Source organism: Strix uralensis, chromosome 6 (assembly GCF_047716275.1).
Source record: "Strix uralensis isolate ZFMK-TIS-50842 chromosome 6, bStrUra1, whole genome shotgun sequence".
NCBI classification, from domain to species: domain Eukaryota; kingdom Metazoa; phylum Chordata; class Aves; order Strigiformes; family Strigidae; genus Strix; species Strix uralensis.
In genome coordinates, this window is record NC_133977.1 from 26,487,935 (window position 1) to 26,513,480 (window position 25,546).

At 37.5% G+C, this 25,546-nt stretch overlaps 1 protein-coding gene across 6 annotated transcripts in view; it reads right to left on the reverse strand.

Moving 5' to 3' along the window:
- The window catches only part of SLC4A10 (solute carrier family 4 member 10), a 172,147-nt gene that overhangs the window by 109,382 nt on the left and 37,219 nt on the right, over positions 1–25,546 (reverse strand). For 2 of the 6 annotated variants that reach the window (XR_012629496.1, XM_074873352.1), the window contains exon 1: positions 13,809–14,141. The exons of 2 other annotated variants lie outside the window; for them this stretch is intronic. Coding sequence is in view for 3 of the 4 variants with exons in the window: in XM_074873352.1 (XP_074729453.1) it covers positions 13,809–13,889 (81 nt within the window). In the remaining variant the exon portion in view is untranslated. Of the gene's footprint in view, positions 1–13,808; positions 14,142–25,546 lie in introns of those variants that run through there. 2 more of the 6 variants (XM_074873353.1, XM_074873357.1) reach the window with 2 other exon arrangements.

A 25,546-nucleotide genomic window follows, 5' to 3' on the forward strand; every position in this document is an offset into this window, starting at 1 on the left:
AACAGATTTCAGACACCAAGTTTGAAGTTACTGGTGCATCACTTGTGCCCAGGGAATGAAATACTGCACTGTAAAGAGAATTTTCATATCAAAGACTCACTCAAAACGTATTGGGAAAGTGATCATGACAGAGGACTAGATAATGAGGGATTTGTATAGTTTAAAAGTCTAGACAGTACAAGAACACAAGATATACATTCAGGAATTTGAAATGTACTGCCAAAGAATCGAAGGTAAATAGGTACTATAAATAGCATTTCAACTGGTCTTCCCATCTTTCGGAGATCTAAGAATTAGACTTGTACAAATTCCTTGTCTGCTGTAATCTGGAAGCTTTGAACATCCTCGCTTCCATGACCCTGTTGTTCTAGACTAGTCAAGATATTTGACAATAAAAACAAGCTGAAAGTTAGAAACAGATATGACTTTAACAGTGTGCTTTATATTGAAATTACAGAACATCACTTTTGGAAAGGAAAGGGACAAGTATTAATATAGAGTAGAAAGTAAATGTGAACACTGCATTACCAGTTTATATGTGTTTTGTCAGTGCTTCTACATGAAAGGATTTTATTCTTAGAAAAGAGCATTATTATTTTCATTGTCAATTTTCTCATAATGCCACTAAATTGATAGACTTGTATGCAGCCACAGAGAACAGCAAGGGAGGATACAATGATCTCCATCAGAGCTTTGAAGGATATTAGCTAACCTTTAACTATTGTCTACTTTAGGAATTTGGGAGTCTTTTTGGTGGAGGTAGCTATGATATTTGAAATAGAAAGGTTGTCAGGATTGCATTCTTGTTTTGACAGGGAAACTTTTCCAAAGCAAAATTTTTTTTCAACCCTTCTCACAGGCATAGTATTTACCTGTTTATTTCTGCATTTACTAGACAGCTAGTATCACATTAAATTTCATCTTTCAAACTCCATCTCCTTGATCTAAATGTCCCCAGTGTTCAGTATTTTGAGAAAATGGAAGAAATTACTAGATACCAAGTTTTACTGGCACAACACAACTAATGAAATTTTTCAATTACATATCATTATTTGTTTTTTTCTACACTGCTCTAAAGTGAAAACAATTACAATGACGAAAAATAATATCCAGCAGATGCTCTTCAAACCCTTCCTTGTCTTACCATCTCCTTTTATTAAACAATGGATTTTTTTGTGGTGAACACAAGAAAGAAAATTCTTATCATTTAAACATTATGCTGCTAGCTACTTGAGTATTTCATTTATTAGAAGTCTGTACCAGGCTTACTACAATAGGCTGCTCCTCTTCTGGCAGGATCTCAATGTAGGTACTAAAAAAATAATAGTAATCTACTGATCTTTATTTGGTTTTACAAGCATCCTTCCTTGTACTTGCAAATTCTACCTACTTTTTCTTTAACTAGCATTGTTATTAAATACGTATGTGCATGCATGTGTGGAGAAAGAAAAATAGAGTCTGTGGGCTCCATTGACATACACACTGCAAATATATGCATGACGTGATAGCAATTCAAATAAATTACTTTATAAATATTTCAATAGTCATATAATCTAAAGGGCACACCATAGCTTGTAGGTATACAAACAATAAATAGCCTCAGGTTAAGAATGTCTGGCAACCTAAGTATATTAAGATCCATACAACTAACACACTTGCCCAGTCATTAACAGGTTATACTTAACTTTATAGACTCCAGAAGGAGTTTTGAGGAGGAGCTCCAACAAAGATTGGGCACAGTAAGAGAAAGTGCACTAATGACTGTAAAATGAATAACAACTGGGAAATCAAAACCAATAGTGCCAGTAAAGCAAACACAAGATTCAACTTTGTGGTAAAATCTCTCTCTCAGAAGGGAAAGGAGAAGGCAAGTTGTAAAGCTTTTAAAAGAAAGACTAGAAGTTTGTATTTGAAATGATGAGTAAATAGACTTTAAAAAGCAAGTGATGTGGGCAGAGTGATAAGTGAAGATGATATTAACACCGGTAATCAAGTGAAGCAAAGCTGTAAGTATTAACGTCAGATAGGCAGATGAGATCATAACAGTCACTGTGTTGAGATCAGCAGGCCTTCAATCTGATTTACAGCTACACGGACAAATAGGAACTGTCAGACCTCAGAGCTGCATAGAGCAAGAAGGACACATCAGGAAAGAAAAGAAAACCCATTAATTCTTTCTGACATGATTATATTCAGGTGACCACTGAAAATGAAGAAAATTTTCTGAGATAGGTAGAGTTTAACCAGAGTGGGGGAAGACCACTAAAAGGTAAAGTAGTGATGCCTTCAGAAAGATTATGCTTATAGCTACATTATCTGAAGTAAGGTGTGGAGGAGGATGCAAAGGCTGAGGATGGATCCCTGAGAGATCTAAATACACACCTACGTACAGAAAGAGGAGGAGGGGGAGAGGAAGACCCACCCAATAAGAAACTGAATCTGAAAAGAGAATCAACAAGGACAAAATGACAAATGTCTAAGAACAACAAAATTTGGTGAAGACTACAACATAGCATTGCAGAGAGATGACAGATGGAGTGGAGGAGAATAAAGGACTAGCCTGGAATTCCTCCAGGAAGAAGTCAAGTGGAACATTAGTGAGATAAATTTCAGTGCAAAAGACAGAAACCAGAAGTGAACAGTTCTAGAAAGGCATTAGAATACAAGAAATTAAGACAATTGTACAAAGCATACTAAGGGGGGGAGGAGATGAAGGAGATCTAGGGATAGGACATTAATCTGGTGAATGAAAACTTCTGAAGTTGTTTTGGGTTGGATTTTTTACCATGAAGAGGCTCAGACATATTTCTTGTGTATGGGAATGAATTAAAGGAGAGAAACAGAAATGAAAAAAAAAGAACAGCAGAAGGTCAGAAGGTGGATAGGGACAGGGATATGTTCATTGGAACAGTTCAAAGACTACAAAACAAAATCTTAATGTCTGTTTCAGTAAATGAGGAGGAAGCTTGAATTTTGCCCTTAGTTGGTTGGTTAGTTTTAAGAAGTTCACATGGAGAGAGGGGGGAATAGATAAGCTGAATGGAGGGCTGTATGATTAATAAAAAATACAGAACAGGCAAAACTGCAAGCAAAGATACTCATAACAGATGACAAAAATCCCAGAGATTAAGAAATACAGAAAGTCAGCAGAATCAAAAGATTTTCACCGGAGATAGTCAGCAGTATCTCTGAAGCATGGCAGATGGCATTAGGAACTGAGAAAGTGGATACTGGGAGTCAGCCAGGACCATGAATTGTCAGAAGGGTTTGGAAGTGTATGAGAACAAAAAAATAGAGCCTAAAGGGATAAACTGATAGAGGAAAGTAACAGAGGAACAAAGGAAATAAGAGCAGAAAAGAAGTCATCAAGATCGACAAAACAGAAGTTTTACAAAGTCCTATTTGTGGAGACAGAATAAAAATGTTGAAAAAGTTCAAATAGTTATCACAGAAAAGGAACTCGGAGAACAGTGCATAGAGAAGACCAGCTCAAGTGCGTAGCTGATTTGGCACATGCTATACAATTTAAATGAGAAACAACAGCACCAGGGCAGCTACAGAGTTAAGATAGTTATCCATATGGAAACTGAAGGGTGAGAAATTATGAATGGAAGAGAGTTGCAAGTCAAAGTCAGAGAGATGGGAATAGGTAGAGTTGTGTGCATGCACACCATAAAAACATTAGAGGCAGGCAGAAGGAAATTCTATTGTTTAAAAAAAAAATAAAATACAGTAAGTAGCTAGGAGCAGGCAGAATTTAGGAACAACAGCACAGAAGTGCCAACTTCTTTGACCCAAATTCAGAGTGGATATTGTTGGAGGTAACAGTCTCCACTGAAAGGACCACAGATGAGACAGTGTTAATAAACAAGGGAACAAATTTCTGTGGGCTGGAGGGAACAGCAGGAGGTAAAAAGACAACTTCCAGGTTCTCTGAGACCAGTGACATTCCAGAAACATCAAGAAAATAAAGGAAGACTAGATAATGGAGCACATGAGTTCTGCACCTGAAGAAAAAAAGGAAGTGACAGGAATGGCACAGAAAGGAGGCTGGACAGAATGCAGATGTCATTTACGGGAAGAAGGAAAGGACAGAGAACACCAAAAGAAGTGTAATCCGGACGTGGGTTGATGTAAGAGCATGAAAAGCATCAGAAAGCACAGAGATAAACAAGCACCAATAAAGCAATCAAAAAGAAGAAGAGAAAGGAAACAGTACCATGCTGGTTGTTGCTCTTTCAGATATCCTGAAACTTCTGTTATCTGAAGCTGTTACATATACTCTCTCTGACATACATTAGTTTTTTTAACAAACTACATGGTGATTTAAAATGCTAGTTGATAAGGATGATTTGCTATGACATAGTTAATACTAGGAAAAGATTTAATCCACTAAAGCTTATATTACATGCCAAGTTCATAGAAGCAGTATTGGTTGAGGCATTTTATACTTGTACACTCTGTAACTATATTAGAAGTTCATGCCAACATACACTAATAAATCTTTTGTAATGTAGAACTGGACTAATCTGAGCCCTATTCTCCCAGGAATTTTAATCGTATTTATGGATTGTTTGCCAGAATAGCATACTGATTGCTTATTTCTTCTCAAGATACAGTACACAAGAGAGTAAATAACATCACTGGTCAAGTGTTATTCTGCATCTTTGGACATACAGATGTCTTGGTTCTTGGGAAGGGAGTGTTTCGGGGTTTAAGGAGCTTGTTTTGTTATTTTAAGCCCAGTTATTCTTTTCCAAGCCCAACATCACAGCTAATATGTCTCATACTTAATTTTACCAATGACTGTTTTCAAGTTGAAGATTTCTGAAGGCAAAGAACTATAAACAGAATGAGGCCTGCTAATGTATTTTAAACCATACCTATGCCAGGAAGTTACAAAGGGCTTTTGATCCCCAAATAAGGGTGCAATCAGGTCTGCTATATATGGGAACCGCAGATTTCAGCTAGCACATTAAAGTTCTAGGAGTTGACCTGCCTGAGAATGAAAAAAAAAAAAAAAAAGAAAAAAGTTAATTGAAATCCACTCCTTCCCTGTCACTCACGCTATTCCCCATGTCACTTCACATGCTATTAAAATCACAAATATGCACACTTACAAAACAAAGGGGCACCAACACTTTGAAAAGGATTAAGTTATGTGTAATAATTTTGTTTGAAACATTTACGCTCCACTGTAATTTCATCTCCTGATGTAAATATGGCAGAATTCAAAACTTGAGGAAACAGGTTTGTAACCCATGAGGATTACAAATCCATTTCCAAGTGGTGGAATTCTCAGTAAACTACATCATGACAAAGATGTTACTCCCCAAAAGGTATGTGAAATCCTACATTAACTTGCATCTTGCACAACTCCTGTGTAGTCAATGGGAACCCAGCAGGATGAGAGCTAGGTAAGATTCCAGGTAATTTTTATTTTAAACTATGGCATTGCCCTGGACTGCAACAGAACACTTTAAAAAGTGCATATCGTAACAGCTTTCCTCTGCTTAGAAACAGAATGAGCATGTTTTAAACTGGGACAGAGCACAGAAAAAGTCAGTGAGAGACTAGAAGGAATAATAGGAAGTCAGAAGAACAGAACTGAAGTCTCCCTTGAACCTTTGTCTATCCTTCAAACAAAAAAGGCCCAAAGCTTTTATAAGACCACTAAAGACGGAAACTGCATCTCATCGTACAGCTTACATTTAAACTGAAAATTTTTCATCAAGGGAAAAAAGAAGAGAGAACCAGAAAAAGCAAATGTCCCCACTTCTCGCTTTAACAGTGGATCTGACTCGCACAGGGCAGTCAGGAAGCCCATTCACCTCACAATCACCAGAATGGCCAGTTTAGCTTAACTAGCACTCTATGCCCATTTATTATTCATCTGCTAAAAAAAATAAGGGGGGGGGGGGGGGAAGTAGCAGGTGACATTTAATTAACTAAGTGAAAGATAAGAAATGTCTCCTTTTCAAAAGCGTAAAGATCAAGTCAATAAATCCTGTGCATAGTTTCATTAATAGATACTACTATTATTCCCTTGAAAATTTTATTCATTATTATTCTCATTATTGTTCATTTTTCATCACCCTGAATCACAAAAGTAATGCTCATGCTAAAGAATGATAAAAGATTAGCAAAGGTGTGATGACTTTTTTAATCTGTCCTTTGAAAAAATGGAAACTTTATGTGACATTATTATCTTGTATTTGTCTGTCTTGTGTTTTAAATACTTTGTCAGTGCTCCTGCTTCCTCAGTTTTTTTGTTACTGTTATGCTGCATTACATGTCTGTGGAGATCCAGCCAGCCTAGAAATGAAGAGGTATTAAATTTGCATATCCTTCCAACAGAATTACTCACAAGATATTTTAGTCAACAAAACCCAGTTTATTATCCCAAGTTCTACAGGTGAGATACAATGTGGTGTGTAACATCCCTACTTTAAATCACTTCTGGTACATTTGAACTGGATTACTTGAACTCACCTTCGAACTGGAAGACCACACATATGATGTCAACTTCTAGAAAGATTTCCAAACAGTCTGTAAACAATCAACCAGTAAGCCTGTTGCTGGCAATGGGCAGATTTAGAGAAACTATTATAAAGAATAAAATTACTGAGCACAGAAGTAATTATGATATACTGAAAAAAAATTGATCCTGTGGAATGTTCCAGGGAAACACATGGCAACTGAGATACCTGAAGGACATCTGCAGTCTCATGCTGAGATTGATCAAGAGGTCCTCTGACAAGAGACTTGGAAATTATAAATACACATAACTTCAAAACTGAACAGAACTGCACTAGGAACCTGATGAAACACAGAAAACCCTGCCTTCATTAACACAGACAATCTGCCAAAGTGAGGGCTACTGAGCATGGGGTGCTTCGTGTCTTGGAAATGATTTAACTCCCTGCTGTTTTCTGAGAAGAGCAGTTTTGTTCCACAATTGCCTGCTACATCAGCGTACATCACTATGCCTATCCCAAATACATAAACTGTAAACCAAGAGAAGATGATGTTATGGTGATGAACATGCTGGGAAGGCAGGAGCATCCATCACAGGAACAGCATCAGTTCCAGGGCTTAACCAATTTACTTTACAGGATCCCTGCTGCCCAGCTCTGTATAGAAGCAGGTACCAAAATTATCCAGAGCCAAAGAGCCTGAATCTTGTTTGCTATGACTGAACAGCATAAGAGATTCTTCAGTTCACCTGAAGAAATTTTATGCTGTGCATAGTGGAAGATAAAGGTACATTCTTATATTAAATTAGAGAGCTACAGGTGTGTACAGTGTAGCCAAGCAAAGACAGGAAAATTAAAAGGAAATTAAACTAGAAATTGATAACGACATTTTTATGGACATAAAAGGAGGCCCATGAGGGAAATAAAGTCTAAGCGATTACCAGGGAATTTTTTTTATAGCTGATGATACAGACATTGCTAAAAACGTAAATTTAATCCCTGTCTCACCAATTGCAAAAGATACTAAAAAGGAAACAACATTTCTTATCTGTTGAAGCAGGCAAGAAAAGGACCCAGAGCACGTCTCAGATCTGTGCTGAGGTTGCTGCTGGTAGATGTTCAGGACACAAGGCAGTGCTAGTAACTACTTCTGACAGCACAAATTACATCTCTCCCTGACATCCACAGCAAATATGCATCTTTGCATTAGAAGTTAGATGACTGAGAAATTTCAGCACATCTGCACCCTACAAAATAGAAAACCAGTCAGAAAAGAGGAGGAGGAGAGCAGAAGGCAGACTGGGCAATAACCAAACCCAGTGAGTCACTGTGAGACGTTCACTAGCAGCAGTAAGAAATTCACTCATGACTACATGCAGAAGGACTGGTGACAGTACACTGAGATCTAGCAGAGGGGACAAGTCTGGTGAAAGCAACAAGGCAACCAAGCTCCTGGAGAAAGAGGTCATCACTTCCTTCCAGAACAAAAGGAGAATGCCAAGACAGCTTTTCATTTTCATATGTTTCACATTTCATATGTTAGGTAAACTTTACTGGCAATATGCAGCCACCTCCACTAAATCCTTTGCCCTGATGATCTAAATTCTCTATTTGACACGTATTAGCACAACTACCACAGCTGATATTCTAAAGATAAGATCCAGGCACAGTTACCAGACACTGAACTTCATCCTTAGTAGCACTCACAGAACTAGGCCTACGCTTGCCACGTGGAATCTAAGCATCCAGGAATAATCTTCAACAGAATATACACCACCGTAAGAAATCACTATATTCTGTCACTGTTACGAAACTATTGTTCTGCATTTTCCATACATATTAGATTTTTATAACGATCATTCACTGTACTCCATTAAAAACGTTACATGGCAGTCAACAACAACCAAACTCCACTTTCTTATATACTAAGAGTTGCCTAAATTTAAATTTTAAGTTGTGATATGCACAACCGCTGTTTAAGACACACATACACGCACGAAGCCTAAAATTTTATATTCACCAACATTTATTCCTGGAACAGAACTAGAAAAATTAGACGAACAATGGGGAAAAGAAAAGGGGAAAGAGAAGTCTGATTTTTTTTTTTCCAGGTTTAAAGTATTTCAGATAACCTTAGCAGGAAAATAGAAAATAAACACTTAAATACATTTAAAAACTGAACTAAAGAGTGACATCAGCTGGCATGCATGACTAACTTTCAGACAGAAACGCCCCTGAAGCATAGATAATCCCCTTGACATCAGGTCTCCACCATACAAATTCCTATCTCCAAACAGACTCCACACCTGAATGGAATTGCTCAATTGCAGCTCCCCTTACTAATGCCAGAACAAGGTATTTCTCTGCTGTCCCACTTGCAGAATTCAGGCATAAAAGTGACAGTGCTTTTCCTGGAAAATTCTTATTGCAGGACTGGGACATAAAACTGGTATTGCTTTTGTTAGAATAGTTTTAATTGCATTAAATGTGGATACAAACCATATGGGTATGATTTCTTGCACGTATTTTAATAACGCTGTGTGCCTGCATAAAATCTTTAATAAAGAGAATTTAAACAAGTGAACTCATTATGTTATCAGGAGACAAATGGATGAATCTTAAGTGCTGAAGGCTCCTATATACATTTTTGTTTTATTTAAGCAGCCTGGGGGAAAATGGGAAAGCTATTACAAAAATTAGTAAATTTTTACAATACCTCAACACTCCCTCATGTCACTTAATGCCTGTTTTACATTTTCATTCAATGCACCAAGATGAATATTTTGTATCAGTTGGTGGCTGGCTGCATCAGTTGAAAACATTTGACAGCTCTGTGCATGCTCTGAGTTTCCTCTAGAAATTAAGAAATAATTTTTGGTGAGTTGACTAAAAACACAACTTATGAATCCCTGGAGTTCATGTTCCCATAATTTACCTTTTTTTATTATTATTACTAGATTGTATCTTTTTATTCAGTTACTTTAAAATTCGCTTAGCTCAAAATATTAAAGCTTACTCTTTCCCTTTAGGACTTATTGTCTGCTTACATCAACTGGCATCAGGGGACATAGATTCCATGTAAGACATTCCAACACAACAGGAGGTTTCATCACTAAAACAACTGCTATGAATTAAGCAAAACTATTTTCAAAGTTCAAAGTTTTTCTTCTCCATAAGATTACCAAACATTAGTATTTACAATTTTCAGTGCATTCAGTCCTCAACTTTTCAAGGATTCCTGTCCAAAGTTTCCTGTATTTGATTGACTAGTTAACAGACAATACAAATTTCCTTACCAGAAAATATGATTCTGCCCCTCTACTCAGCCAGGTTGAGACATAACTGGAACACTCAGTGGTGCCCAGTGACAGAGCAAAAGGCATAAGAAAAAACTTGATCCCCTCAATAAAATGGGAACAGCAGTATTTCCCCACCTTATCATCAGTCCCATCTTGTAATCTCTTACTGGCATATACATTTTTTAAATGATTGAGGAAAAGGATGCTCTCCCTTTTAGGGTCACACTGAAATCAGTATGGCACAATGGAAAGCATTATGTAGCTTATTCTGTAGTTTATATTGATTTTACTAAACAATCTATTGGAATTTACCAGAATTATGGATCAGCTTCTACTTATACTTAGCTTCTACTGAAAGAAATTGTCATGAGACCAAAGACCCTGATCACAGTACTGTTAACAGCACTCATGTTAATGTTTTTTTATTAGTAACTTTTACTGAAAAGTAAGGCAAAATAAATATGGTCTTGCAAGGAAACAAGAAACAATATGAACAAGTCATATTATTTATAAGGCTCATTACGACAGAGAGAGGAGGGGAGAGAGAAAAAGAACCATAGTTGGGATTGCTTCTCTCCAAAATGTCATTCTAAGTAATGCATAACCATTCTCTTTTACTGCATTAATATGGTCACTTTTCCTACTACTCCCTCTTAGGTGGTCCCATCTCTACAGGAATTGGTTGGGACTAATTATGACTCTATTTTAAATTCTCTTAACAGATTACTGTGGCACTGTTGTGATTTATTCACATTTTCGTATTGGTCCCAGCAAACTCCTTCAAACAGTCTTTATTCAGAATGATCACATGGTGATATTCTTGGAACACTAGTCGTTTAGCTATGTATTTTGTGACCCTGCAGTTAGCTATTACACGTTTGTGCAATGTTACTTTATGTTTTAGACTATACTAAGCCTTCCCTAATTCAGGTCATTAGGCCCAATGACTTGGTATATGAATTCAAGTACTAAATGAGAAGAATTTGACCAGAGAATAGGATCACCTCTTGGGAGGGAGACTAATGTAGGACAAAAGAACTTGAATTCCTTCAACCCACTCTGAAAGTACTTTTTGCTTCTAGTGTTGTTTTACCATTTGCGAATGTTTGGCCACGATATCCTATTTGTCCTAGTGTTGCCATTTCCTTAAAAACTGGCACTATAACATATGAAAAAGTCAGCAGTGTGGAATCAGGACAGCAATCAGTAATAAGTAAAATCACTACACAGCTGAATATGTGCATGAGTATGAGAATTCATGTTTAGAACTGGTAAATGACACAAATATTGGGCTTCTTGCCCAACTTGCTAGTTAACACCGTTCCTAAAACATCCATACAGAGAGCTTTGTTTCCTTATAAGATCTTTATCATCAAGTTCTGTAAAACGGAATGTTTAAAGATAGGGAAACACATACTCACGGATGTGTATGTGTTATGCACAGTCAAGGGGAAAGAATTCTTTAGTTAGAGAGATCCTTCTTTACACAGCATTCTCCAAATACAGACAGTTGCAGTCCACTTGTTTTGAAGACGGATGGTATAGTTTTAAAGGCAGCATAAAAAACCTTCTTGTTAAGTTGATACCAGCACACTGCCACTGGACTCAATGACTCCAAATCTGTGCGATATGTCCAAACATCAGCAAGTATATTTTAACCCCGGGGTGGGGGTGGGGGCATTAAACAAGCAAAATACTTTGTAGTTTTAAGTTTTCGTATCACTTCAGTCCAATTCCCTGCTCTCACATCTGTATCTCTACCTTGCTGCACTTCTTGCTCTTACAGAAGAACTTCACTTCCTTAATACATTCGTTTGGAGTATTATTCCCTAGTCCCTCTAAATTAAGAAGGACTTTTAATGGCTCTATGTCCTTTGAGTGAAAAAACAGTCAGTAATATCATTGTTTCAAAATGGAATGACCTAAACACACACTTTCTCAAGCAAGCATTCTTCACCAATTTATTTGCCTCTGTAGATACAGTTTCTATCCTAAATAGGCTGCAATGGATGACTATCGCACTATTTGGAGATTATTATCAATGATACATTTCAAAAACATCCACAGAATGCAGTTTGCAGAATTAATATAAATGATAAAACAGAGTCCAGGATAAGCACATGACATACTGCTATAGCTTCCACTTATGCAAAATTCCATGGAGATCTAATTATTTTAAATGAGCAAAGGAGACTTCAGGAACAACTTCAAAATACAGGCACGTCAAGATTTGAAATTATACTTTAATAAGGAAAACTAAGAAGCTGGGGGGAGGGTTGGTCCTATTAAAAAGTCCATAAATACCCTGCAAAGCACCAAAATACCATGAAACCAATACTTTCAGGAATTTCATTCCAATGCCAAGAAACAGAATGTACTCATTGTGTCTAATACATTAAAATACTGAAAATAAATTCTAACAGATTAAAAAGATCTTGTAGCAAGTGAAAGGTATAGTTAAATCATTCCAAACCTAATCAAGCTTAAGAGCAGGGCAGTCGTTCCCCATTATTAGTAAGAATGTAATCTGGATAAGTAGACTGGGAAACTATAAATTATGGCCAGTAAAAATAATACAACGTTTTTTACAAATATGTTTTTACATATTTTTACTGTAGCCATTTTTACTGTAGCAATTTGCTGCACATTCTTAAGTTTTCTTAAGTGGTCTTCTGTGGTCTCCTACACACATACATTTCCAACAAAATGTTATTAAACGGGGGTGAAACCAGAATACACTTCTAAATGCAAAATCAAATCCACGTTTTACATGTTTACATTTCTAGGTGGAAATATGAAAATATTTTTAAATCTTGATCACTTAACCCTGTGCTTTGGGGTCAGGAAATACCGCTCACCACTGCCAATCTGCAGTCCAGTTGTATGTGGAAATTGTTGTTCCACAAAGGTAGAGCAAGCAACAGAAAAATTGCACACTACTTCCAGGCTTCAGCTGAGCTTTTAAAACACATGGCCAAACACGTTGCCATGGAAATGTTCTGCAAATACATCTAGAATTTCTTAAGATGGAGCTGAATATCATTTTTTAAAATAAACTTCTACAATTCCAAATATAATTGCTCTATGATGCATTCAAAGGAAACAATGGCTATTATCTAGCATTTATAACAACTAAAGTGGTAACAGTATCTCCAATTCTATTTTGTGCCTCATACATGAAATTAGGCCACTATCTTCCTATGTAAAATACCCATATATTTGTTTTCTTTTATGTACTGTGACTTTCCTATCCATCAACACAATACATTAGCAGATACAAAAGTATCAGCCTTGCAATAAAGTTGGCAACAATTAGAAACAAAAAGGATGAGACATGCTTCAATAAAATGAATTTGCTTTTAAATAACATTCTAAATATTTAAGTTATTAATCTTCTCTCTTACAATCCATTAGTATTAGTATGTGTCACTGAGTGTAATAATTAAAAAGGGGAGAGTTATCTTGCCAAACTTTCGTTATGTTCAGTGAGCTATTTTTAAAACTGATTTGAAATGAAGCAAAAAAAAAAAAATCTACTACTGCAAAATGAAGGAAGATCTGTGTCTGCAGAATAGCTCAGTCCTGTTACACAATGTGATACGCTGTTTTAAATAACCTGCCACTGTAGGTAAACAGTTGCCTTATATTGCATTTCATATGACAAATACACACATTCGCAATAGCTTTGTGCGCCACATAAAGATAAAGAAAAATAAAAATGCAATACAATCGTGTCATTTTAATTTACAGCAAAGGTATAACCTTTTATCATGAATTAGTTAAAAGAAATCATATTCACAATAAAAACAGGTTGAAAATATATATGGAATAACCTTACATTGTTCAAATAGCAATTAACAACACGTTAGATTTCCAAGATATACATTGCTCTGCTTATGTAAACAGTCTACCCTATAAATCCTGTAGCAAATCCAACATGAAGCAATTACACAGACAAAGAGATTGTAAATGACCGAAAACTGTAAAACAAACCCTTGTGTTAGAAATATTAGTATAAACTATGAGGTCATACCTGATGACTTAGAGACTGTAATGTCTCACCGGTTCCCAGCTGCATGACCTTTCTATTTCCAGAGACCCCCAAAAATTGCATTTCCTGTCTTATGAAAGTACATCACAGACCCATCTATCTTTCAAAATCTTCTGGGCTAGTGAAGAAAGCATTAACAGCCATTCTGTCCATCAGCAAGTGCTGGAGTCATTACCCTCAAGATATCAGATCTTAAATATAGTTTCCTCCGTGCGATTACAGACATCCAGTAGTCAAGGAGGCTGACACAGCTATATCACTGATGCTGCTAATGCCATCTGAAAACAGTAAGCTTACTGCTTAAAGCAATCCTGCATCATCCAAACAGAACAAGCCACATCCTTCAACTCCTCACTTGCATTTTTTATAAAACCTAGCTCTGCCATTATAGATTTTGTTTTCATCTGTGGCCAGCTAAAGGAGAAATTACATATTATGCAACCAGCTTTGCATTAACAAAAGAAAAACGGCAGATGAAGTGACATATCGAGGTTATCAAATTCTGCTTGCATGACCACTCCTCAACAAGCACTATCACTATTCAGAAGAAGCATCACAACCTGATCCAAAGGAAAATTACCAGAAAGAAATTATAAATAATTCACAGGCAGCAAGACAGTTAAACACCTCTGAGGTACTGAAACAGCTATTTTATGCAGCCTTATGAATCCTAGTCCCTATTAAATTAAAAACATTGCTTGCCTAAGTATTTTTAATGTTTAATTTCAATAAATTGCATGATCACTGCATTGTTTCCATTACTCCCTGCTAGCAGCCAGAAAACAGCATGCCTTGAAAGTGTGCCAGTATTATGACAGCAAAAATGTGTTTTGATATCAAACAAAACAATCATGCAAGGGTTTTTTCTGATATGAGAGACCTTTCAAGCTAACAAATATACAGTATCCTCCTTAGTAATTTTTGAATTATTAAGACTACAAAGTAATAACCAGACTTTTTATTAAAACACATGCTTGATGCAAGTGAAATTTATTATTACAAATCATTATTTATTTTTATTGTTGCTATCATTATGGCAACAAACTTATGCAAACCAAAAAATCACTTCACAGAACTAAGATGAAACAGTGCCACCAACAAACTGGAAAAAGTTATCATTTAATAATTCCTCTGAATTCTAGACCCACAGAAAAATTACTTGTGTTCACACAGTGAGAAAGTCCTATTGAGGCACTCAGTCCATATCCTTAAACACACAGCAACATCCCCTCAACACATATTGAAATATATTGCTATAAGTCAAATTTTACAGACAAATAAAACTTGGAGGAAAAAAGTCTTCCTTAATTTAACTACAGCTTGCATGTTATTCAAATTAATTTGGATGTCCTTCTTTACTTTGAAATATAAGTAAAAGCTGAAACTAGAAGTAAATGGTTCTAAATTAATTCACCCAGATCCTATTCTGTTAGTTTAAGATTATTATTATTATACAGTTGTAGTAATTGCTCTTTTGAGTAACTTAATCAAATTTCGCTTATAGTCATTCACATTATGGCACTGATAATAGCAAACTGGTCTCATCCATAAATACCACATATTTCCCTTTAGAGAGAAACTGTCTGCTGTCAATTTTTAATTGATTCACTTTATACGGTATACAACTGCCTCAACGTAAGGATGCCTCATCTACAGCGAAAGGGAACTCAGTTAGCCATACATTCGTACAGAGTCTCTGGTGATGTGACCCGTAGCCTAGCAGACGCTAGTCAGTGAAGACCTAGGAGGCCTTAAAGTACAGGAGGGAACCAGATCAGGCCAGACTTGATGCTGCTTTTTATACTCTTCAAGAGAGTTAATCTTGAGGCCCAACAACCTGACACTGTTTTTTTACTGCTGATGATAGCGGCAGTCAGGGTGCCACTTTGAACACCGTGAATGCTCTTGAAAGCCGCCACTTCTAAAGTTTTTCCAGAATAACTCATGAATTCACTTTCAACTTAGAAAATGTTACTAAATCTACATCCACAGGATATAAATACATGCACACACAGAGACAAAAGACCTTTCCAAAAATAGATTAGCGTGATTCAGCACTAAAAGAAGGGGAAAACAGCTTTCCCCACATCAGTATGAAATGGGAATATGTCCCAAGGCAATATTTTTATTTCCAAAGGTAATTTTAAAAAACAAACAAATAAACCACCAGCACTAAATATTGTTATTTACTCCTATGCAAACACTCAGTTCTGCAATACTGTATTCTGATCAGTAGCTACTTACAAGTGCATAAGGGAGTACAACCTTGCATCTGTAAGTTGCTGACAACCACTTCCAAGTCCCCACAAGCCACCTAGCTACAATACAAAGGCCAGCAAGATAGTAAGAAGATGGAAATATATACTGTCAAGCCAGTTTTCATAAATATTACGTAGGCTCTCTCCATGCTGCATGAAGATCTCCACTCAAAGAGTGAAAAACAAGAAGCTAGGAGCTATAACCACAGCTGTCAGAAACATCACTTAAGAGTTTCTACTCACTAAGAGTACATAATCTCTCCCTCAGCTGGACATTTGAAGAATTCAAGTGTTAGCAAAAGACAAGACAGAAGACTATTTTCCTGAGTTAGGTTAGGATCTCAGTACAAATTATAAATGCTCTCAGAAATATACAGTTATTTGTTCATGCATATTATCCCAGCTAGTGGAATCTTTTCCCAGAAGTTATTCCATGTTTTTCCTCATGGCAATAGAATCACTATTTTGCAAAAGCAAAAATTTTAACATTTCATTAGCAATGTTAAAACAGAAAAAGGGTATAAATACGATACTATTTTATGAATTATAAATATTTATTGTGAGAGATGTTAAAGCAAAAATCTGGTAATCCGTTCTCTTCGGAATATCAACAGGTATCACATTATACCATACTAAAACATTACTCACAAATCTAGTTTGCTTTTATTTCATTTTTCCTCACAGGAAAAAAGAAAAAAAGCAAATTCAGAGTTCCTGTGGATTATGCAAGGTGAAATGACGGTCACTTTGAATCTAATACAGCATATAATTTATATAATATAGCACTGCTAATATATGGGGAATGGAATATCACTAGGAAGACATGGATTACCTTTATGACCACAAGAATAAAATTGGGGCAAAACTTAACAACACAAAATGTGAAGATGTGAATTTATAGATTCTTAAGTTTCTTCTAAGAATTGAGAGCTCATCAGTTGAAAATTACAGTGGGTGAAACTGTGGGGACAAAGCTGATCACAGAGTAATTATGAGCTACCAACATGATGTCCCTATGGAAATGAAATTTTAAAATTATCAGTGAAGATATTTCTAGCACATAGACATCAACCTTAATACAGTAACATGAAGCTCTATTAAAATCTTACTGTTCTTGATCTGATCATCTATGCCTAGAAAAGGACTTCAAACTGCAAGAGATAAAGGCTTCTACAATGGTCAGGGAAATTTTGAGAAGAAACTGAAAACATTTGCTTTGCTTAGCTTTACAAATGAAAGACTAAAGGGGAGATCTGTGTAGGTGTCAAGATAGAAGTGCCAAAGAAAAAATCTTCAAGTAAAAGAATGGTTTTGGACCAAGCACAAATCCATACAAAGTTGACATTAATATCTGGGGCTTTTTTTAACTATCAGAGATTGAAAGTCTGCAGAAGCAGGAAATCAAAGAGTGTGCCTTTCAATCCTGTATTTCTACAAGAGACAATCATGAAAACGTAGACAAGTGAAGAAAAAAAAGCAGAAACTTAAGGTACAGCAGAATTAGTACGAAGAGCAGGACCTAAGGAAAATCAGGAGATTGCCCTGGGGCTCAACTGGAAATAAGTTTAGAACCCTGAATCAAAAAAGAGTAAACAAAAAAAAAACTCCAACAGTTGGTTTCTCCATACTCAAGGCACTGAACTTTCATCTCAATACACAGAATGGTATTAACAATATAAATAGCTCAGCAATTTCTCTTAACCAAAGTAATTCAACAGTTCTTAAATTTCAGCCAATTGCTCGGATCAACACAGATTAAAAAATATCTTTGTACTTGAGTGGAATAAGCTCAAAAGTAATTAATGATAGCCCATTCCCCTTTAATACTAATGACAGGACTGTTTCTATTACCTTTCTCTAGTCTACATATATATCTCTTATTTAATTCTCCCATGAAATTATTGGGCATTTTTTGTTATAAAGTGTAAGCACCCTTCTGTAGGCAAAAAGGAAAGTCATTTAGAGAATCTAAGTTTAAATTTAATAACTCAGTAAAAACTTGTTATATTTTATGGACGTACTTACTATGTTCTCTCAAATGAGATCCTGTTCAAAGACTCTCCTTTTGTGATTATTTCAACAGGCGTTACATAAGTCTAATCAGTTCATCTGTGGATAACCATGACTGTGGTTAAAGGAAATCTGAAATATTTATAAAACAAAATAGAAAATGAGCAGCGGGAGACCTGAACCATGTCTGCATAATCAAAATTTGCAAATGAACTGCTTGGTTCCATTTCTGCCTAACAGTTAATGTAGCTGTATCAAAACCTGCCATTCCAAATACCCCACTGTCAGTATTGCTGTATACTAACACTAAACCTCAAGTTTGTATCTCAGGCTGATCCCTGACAATACAGATCACTGCACTACATGGTGCCAACAAATTAAAATGAATGTATAATAAACAGTTTTAAAGCAACGAAAAGGAAGATTTCTATCTAGTATTTTACCTTGAAATATTGCTTTTAAATGTCTGACATCCCATTTCCCAGAAGACAATGTAGAAGGCAGACATCTCCTCTCTCTCAGACTGAGAAGCAATCCTATACTTACAGTGCATAAAAGAGGTGGTTGTTATTTGTTGTTGGAAAAATACAAAAAAATAAAGAGTACAAAATCTCAAAGTTTGCAATCATACATTTATTTTCTTAGCAAAATTATTTGTGCATAAATCATGTATTCTAGAAAATTATTTGCAAAACCAGATTGAAATTATAAATTACAGAATCACAGAATGGTTAGGGTTATACGGGACCTTAAAGATCACCTACTTCCAACTCCCTCCCATGGGCAGGGACACCTTCCACTAAACCAGGTTGCTCAAAGCCCTGTCCAACCTGGCCTTGAACACTTCCAGGGCAGGGCCATTCACAGCTTCTCTGATCAACCTGTTCCAGTAACTCACCACCCTCACAGTAAAGAATTTCTTCCTTATATCTCATCTAAATCTACCCTCTGTCAGTTTAAGACTGTTACCCCTCATCCTATCCCTACACTCCCTCTCCAGCTTTCTTGTAGATGCCCTTTAAGTATTAGAAGACTGCTCTAAGGTCTCCCTGGAGCCTTCTCTTCTCCAGGTTGAACAACCCCAACTCTCTCAGCCTGTCCTCATAAGGGAGGTGCTCCAACCCCCTGATCATCTTCATGGCTGTCCTCTGGACTCACTCCAACAGGTCTATGTGCTTCTTATGTTGGGCGCCCCAGAGCTGGACACAGTGCTCCAGGTGGTGTCTCATGAGGGTGGAGTAGAGGGGGAGAATCACCTCCCTTAACCTGCTGGCCACACTTCTCTTGATGTTGGCTTTCTGGGCTGCAAGTGCACATTGCTGGCTCGTAGTCAGTTTTCCATCCACTGCTACTCCCACGTCCTTCTCCACAGGGCTGCTCTCAATCCATTCTCTGCCCAGCCTGCATTTGTGCACGGGATTGCCTCAACCCATGTGTAGAACCTTGGCCTTGTTGAACTTCATGAGGTTTACATGGGGCCACCTCTCAAGCCTGTCCAGGTCCCTCTGGATGGCACATCCCTTCCCTCCAGTTTGTCGGCCACACCACACAGCTTGGTGTCATCAGCAAACTTGCTGAGGGAGCACTCAATCCCACTGACCATGTCACCAACAAATACGTTAAAACAGCGCTGGCCCCAACACCAACCCGAGGAACGCCACTCGTCACTGCTCTCCACTTGGACATCGAGCTGTTGACCACAACTCTCTGAGCATGACCATTCAGCCAATTCCTTACCCACCGAGTGGTCCATTCATCAAATTAATGTCTCTCCAATTTAGAGACAAGGATGTCATGTGGGACAGTGTCAAATGCCTTGCACAAGTCCAGGTAGATGATGTTGCTCTTCCCTTATCCACCCATGCTATAATCCCATTATAGAAAGCCACCAAATTTGTCGGGCACAATTTGCCATTAGTAAAGCTATGTTGGCCGTCACCAATCATCTCCTTATTTTCCATGTGCCCTAGCATGGTTTCCAGAAAGATCCGCTCCATGATCTTGCTGGGCATAGAGCCAAGACTGACAGGCCCTCTTTATTTCTCTTTTAAAAATGGGGGTTATGTCACCCCTCTTCCAATCAGCAGGAACTTTGCTGGACTGCCACGACTTCTCAAATATGATGGATAGTGACTTAGCCACTTCACCCACCAGTTACATATAGGACCCGCAGATGCATCTCATCAGGTCTCATGGACTTGTGCACCTTCAAGTTCCTTAGATGGTCTCAAACCTGATCTCCTACAGTGGGTGGTTCTTCCTTCTCCCAGTCCCCTTTACCTTCTGCATCTTGGATGGTGGGCTGGAGCCCTTTCCAAGACTGAGGAAAAAAAGTCAGTGAGTACCTCAGCCTTCTCCATATCCCAGGTGATCAAGTCTCCCTTCTCCTTCCAGAGAGGGCCCACATTTTCCCTAGTCTTCCATTTATCACCAACATACCTGTAAAAGTTTTTTTTATTACCCTTCACAACCCTGGCCAGATTTTAATTCTATCAGGGGTTTGGCCTTCCTAACCTGATCCCTGGCTGCCTAGACAGTTTCTCTGTACTCCTCCCAGGCCACCTGTCCACGTTTCCACCCTCTGTAGGCTTCCTTTTTGTGTTTGTGCTTGTTGAGGAGTTCCTTACTCCTCCATGCAGGCCTCCTGGCACTTTTACCTGATTTCCTCTTTGTCAGGATGCATTGCTCCTGAGCTTGGAGGTGAACCTTTAATATTAACCAAGTTTTTAAGCCCCTCTTCCCTCTAGGGCCTTATCGTATGTTAACCTGCCAAGCAGATCCCTGAAGAGGCCCAAGTCTGCTCTCCCGAAGTCCAGGGTATTGAGCTTGCTGCATGCCCTGCTTGCTGCCCTGAGGATCCTGAACTCCACCATTTCATGGTCACTGCAGCCAAGGCTGCTGCTGAGCTTCAGACTCCCCACCAGCCCCTCCTTGTTGGTGAGAACAAAGTCCAGCATAGCCAGTCATTGGCTCCTCTATCACTTGGAGAAGGAAGTTATCATCAACGCATTCCAGGAACCTCCTGGACTGTTTATGTGTGTCTAGAAAGTGAATAGGTTATATTTAAAATGACCATGCCTTCCTTTTCTGACTTTAAAGAAAGCAAAACTTTCCAATTCTTTAAGCATCTCAACAGTACTGTAACTTGTGTCATGGCCTGGGAAAATCCTTCTCCTTTTATTAACTGACTAAGGACATGGCTGCCTAAGGGCTTAACCTGCAACCACTGGGGACACTAGAATTGATTATAGGAAAACATTTTCCCCTCCTCAAAAAGGTGATGGTGGAATTTGGACTGCACGTTGTACAGCACAACAGTAATTTATTTTCCTGATAAATGAAGAAATAACAATTTAATCAAAAATGCTGGAACCTGTTAGCAAAGCAAGTGCTACCAGCCTTTCCACAGAAAGAAGAGCAGGACAGGTGATGCTGCTCTCGGTATCTCCCAAATATTACACAATACTGAAGTTTCAGCCTAGTTGTACAGCACACCTCATACTTTTCTCTCTTTTGATCCTTTTTATCTCTCCCTTGTCCCTGAAGAGGAAGGAAAAACTCCTTTTTCTTATGAAAAATTTGTCAGTTCACTAATCCTAGCTTCTTATCTGCCTCAGAATAGATCCGACTTTTCTAAATATTTTGCATTAAAAAGTTCTCTTTCAAAGAAGAGAAATGTTAAATTTTGACATATAATTACCATTATCCTCTCTGCTAGCAGAAAATGATGGCAAAATGCCAACTTGCTTGTCTGCTACAGATAAGACATTTCCAAGCTTCCATCCTTCCTTTTAGAGAAAACAGAAGGGGAAGACCAGCCAGGAGAAAGCCTACCCTGTCAGCTGATCCTGTAAGAAATAAAATTAATATTCTCCTAGCAGAAATCATTTTCCTCCGTGCCTGAGGTAAATGATATGCCTTACCATATGTTATGATGGTCCTTTCAAGAATGACAAATTTGATGAATTTTTCCTGGATGGTCTTTCTCTCATCCAATCTCTTCTCATCACCTCCAGCTTCTGCTGCAGGCAAACTCTCAAGAGGCATAAATCAGCATAGCATCACCAAATTATGTAACTTCTACCCACTGGGGATTTAGCCCCTTCTATTTCAGATTTAGCACAAAAAAGTGTCTGTGCATTCTTCAATAATCTTTTTGATCTGTGTAGAGCTTTAGAGAATTACCCCAACACATTGCTGAGCTTCAACACCGATACACCCATTGTGAGCTGAGAACCCAACCATTTTTCTTAAAGGAAGAACTCTAAAAAGATTATGTCCAATTAGAACACATATTCAGAACCAAATCAGACAAAACTCTGCTTCAGTTCAAACAAGGGGAAAAAAAAGCAAGTTTCTTCACTGTATATAAAAATATCAGCATAGTTACTTTGAATACAAACTCATCTGTACATTATATACCTTTGTGAATCCCCAGATAGCAGCTTATTTACACATCATTGTGCATCACAGTCCTTTGAAAGTTTTACTTTTATCAATAAAATATAGACAGGCAAGACAGATACATATATAGATATTTTTAAAATCCATCTACCACACACACACTTAAAATTTTCTCATTTGCTATAAGATACACTGATTCTAAATGAGAATGATAATAAATAAAGATCAATTTTAGCCAATATTACTCAGTGAAGGCCCATCCAATTTTCCTTGCTGTTTTAAATGCTTATTTCAGTCATGTAAAACAAGTGGGTTTGTACGCTTAAATATATCAGAGCCCAAACCTAAAACTGGTCCCATGCAAAATACCCTTTGCCTTAGAAGGGTCTTATAAAAGTCTTATAAGACTGTAACATGGGATGAGAATTTCAAAGGTTGGGAGGGAAAGCCACTGCTTTGAAGGGAGGCAATGGAGGAAAAGAGCTGTTACAGGAGTATAATTTAGGATTAGCTTAGTAGTCTTAACAAAAAACATGACAGGAAGAAAGCAACACAGACAGCAAACAGGCCAAGATTAACTGCACCATCTCTGTTTTGCCATCCTTTCTCTGCGAGGGGACACAGAAAAGCTATTCAAGCAGCACACACTTCACTAAAAGTTAAACATCTTATTTATGACTGTGCAAGGCATCCACTGCCTAAACAGGGAATGGGCTGGGGGCAGCCCCCTCTGGTTGATGTAGGAAGAACACAGAAAGGGGAGAAGAAAGAAAAGTCCCCCCAAACTAGAAGCAGGCCCCCAAACTGATGTTGGGATCCTCTGGATTAAATCATTGAATTAGAGATACAAACTATATAAACTAGACAAATCCATAGTTATTTATGAATAAAAATGGGGAAGAAGATAGTATTTTCTAGATCAATTCAAAATGCTTTAAAAATTTAATTCCCCGTGTATTTTTTTAAATATTTAAATCACAATTTTACACTCAATAATGCAAGGACATAGATAAAAATGTTACAATCTCAAGAAAAAAAATAGCCAATGATTGCTTCAAAGACAGAAAACTGGGACAAAATGCCCGTTGGAACATACAGAGTCTCCCGCAGGAGCTTCAAAAGTCAGACACTGCCTGCTTTTATACTTAAACTGCCTTTCAGCTAACTACTTCAGTATGAGACACTTGTGAGAGAATAAAAGTGTAAAGGACAAAGAAAGATAAAAGAACACTGAAATTTAAAAAATGTAATACTTAGACACATTCCAGTCATGGGGGGCTTTCCTGGTTTTGAAGGGGGTTTAGTGATTTTATATACGCTTGTCTTATAATGATAAGCAACAGTAAAAAAAAATCTAAAAAAAAAATAGTCAATTCTAGATAGACTAGTGAATACTAGTTCTATTAAACACTGTTTCCTGCTTTAAGCAAAGAGAATACTGAAAACACCAGAGTAAAATTATAATACCTAGAGTACAACTACGGGTCTTCTGGAAGAGCTCCATTGTAAAGGCTCTTTACCCTTAAATAAAAATATTAACTGTGGTGCTGTGTAACTGTTTTTTTTTTTTTTTGGGGGGGGGGGGGGGGTCAAAGGTGCAAAGACTTTTATTTCCATGATTCTTCACAGTCATTCTCTCTTAGGTGTATATATATACCATATACATACACATGAAGAAAGTCTACCATTTCTCATCCTAAACTACTGCCTGAACTTGGACTGCCTGACAGATTTTTTTGTGCATTACACACAAAATGTAGCTACTGTTTGACAGTCTAAACCTAAATGATCAGATCTATCATGGCTAAATATACCCAGGATAACAAACCTCCCTCTTTGTCTTGAAAGAGAAATTCAGCAGCAGTCAACTTCACCTTTTCTTTTTCCTCTCTCTCAGAGAGGGAGAAAAACAGCGGTGGAACCACCTCGCCAGAGAGTGACAACGGCAGACCCAGGATTCCTGAATTAGACGATTTCTTTCCTACTCTCATCTCCCTCCAGTGATCATCAGTGGAACAACCATACACTGACCACCAGCACAGCCCTGTTTCAGGCCTTCCTGCTGTCTTAAAGACTTACTGTTTTCTAAGTTGGTGAAAAAAAAAAAAAAACAGATGAGTCTGGAAGGAAACTCAAGGCTAAGTGAGAAAGGAAAAGATGTCAGTCTGCTTCTGCAAGCAAACAGACATTACATTCCCTCATAATCTCCACTGCTCAAAAGCCTTTTTAAGACTTCCTCTTAGGTTACAGCTGTGAGCCAATTTCCATATAAATTTCAGAGAAAAGGGTAACTATAAAGCAAGAGCATTCTCACCACAGACAGTTGTCTAGCAGCCTCATTGTACTCCTCAGAGGGTACATGGCTTCAGCCTGTGCTGTGTCCAGTGTTTCAAAAGACACTACCATACATACTTGGACTAAAACCTGACAACTGAGTTTTTAGACCAGACTCAGGAACTAAATGAAGGCCTGTAGCAACACTAAATTTGTACTGGTAAAAAGATGTGACATCAATCCATCAGAGAAACATTCAGTGATAGGATTTCCATTTTTCCCTCACTCTCCAACACCCTCTTTAAAATACACATCACTTAGGCATAAGTGCTCTCAGTATTCCAAAAAATGTTTCCAAATTTGATACAAAAATGTTATGCTGTTTTCTCTTTTTTGGAAGAAATACTGACATTTAATACTGTGAAATTCACAAAAGTACATGGTTAAAAACTGACTTTGGACTACACCACCTGTGGAACAGTCTCACATGGGAAACGGTGCTAGCTTTGCTATCAGAGACTTTCAAAACTCAGCTGGATAAAACACTGTAAATTTCCTGTGCAAAGCAACCTTTTGTTATCAATGCACTAAAAAAGTGTACTTAAAGTCACACTTCATGACTTGCTTAGCCATATCATGCCATACACTGAAGTCTCAAACTTAAATACCCTACCTAAATAAGGGATCACATTACTGTACACCATCAACCCAGATAACTCTTCAACTTACTTTGGTTCTTGGACTGGCTTAAGGTACAAAGTCTTTAGGTAAAAA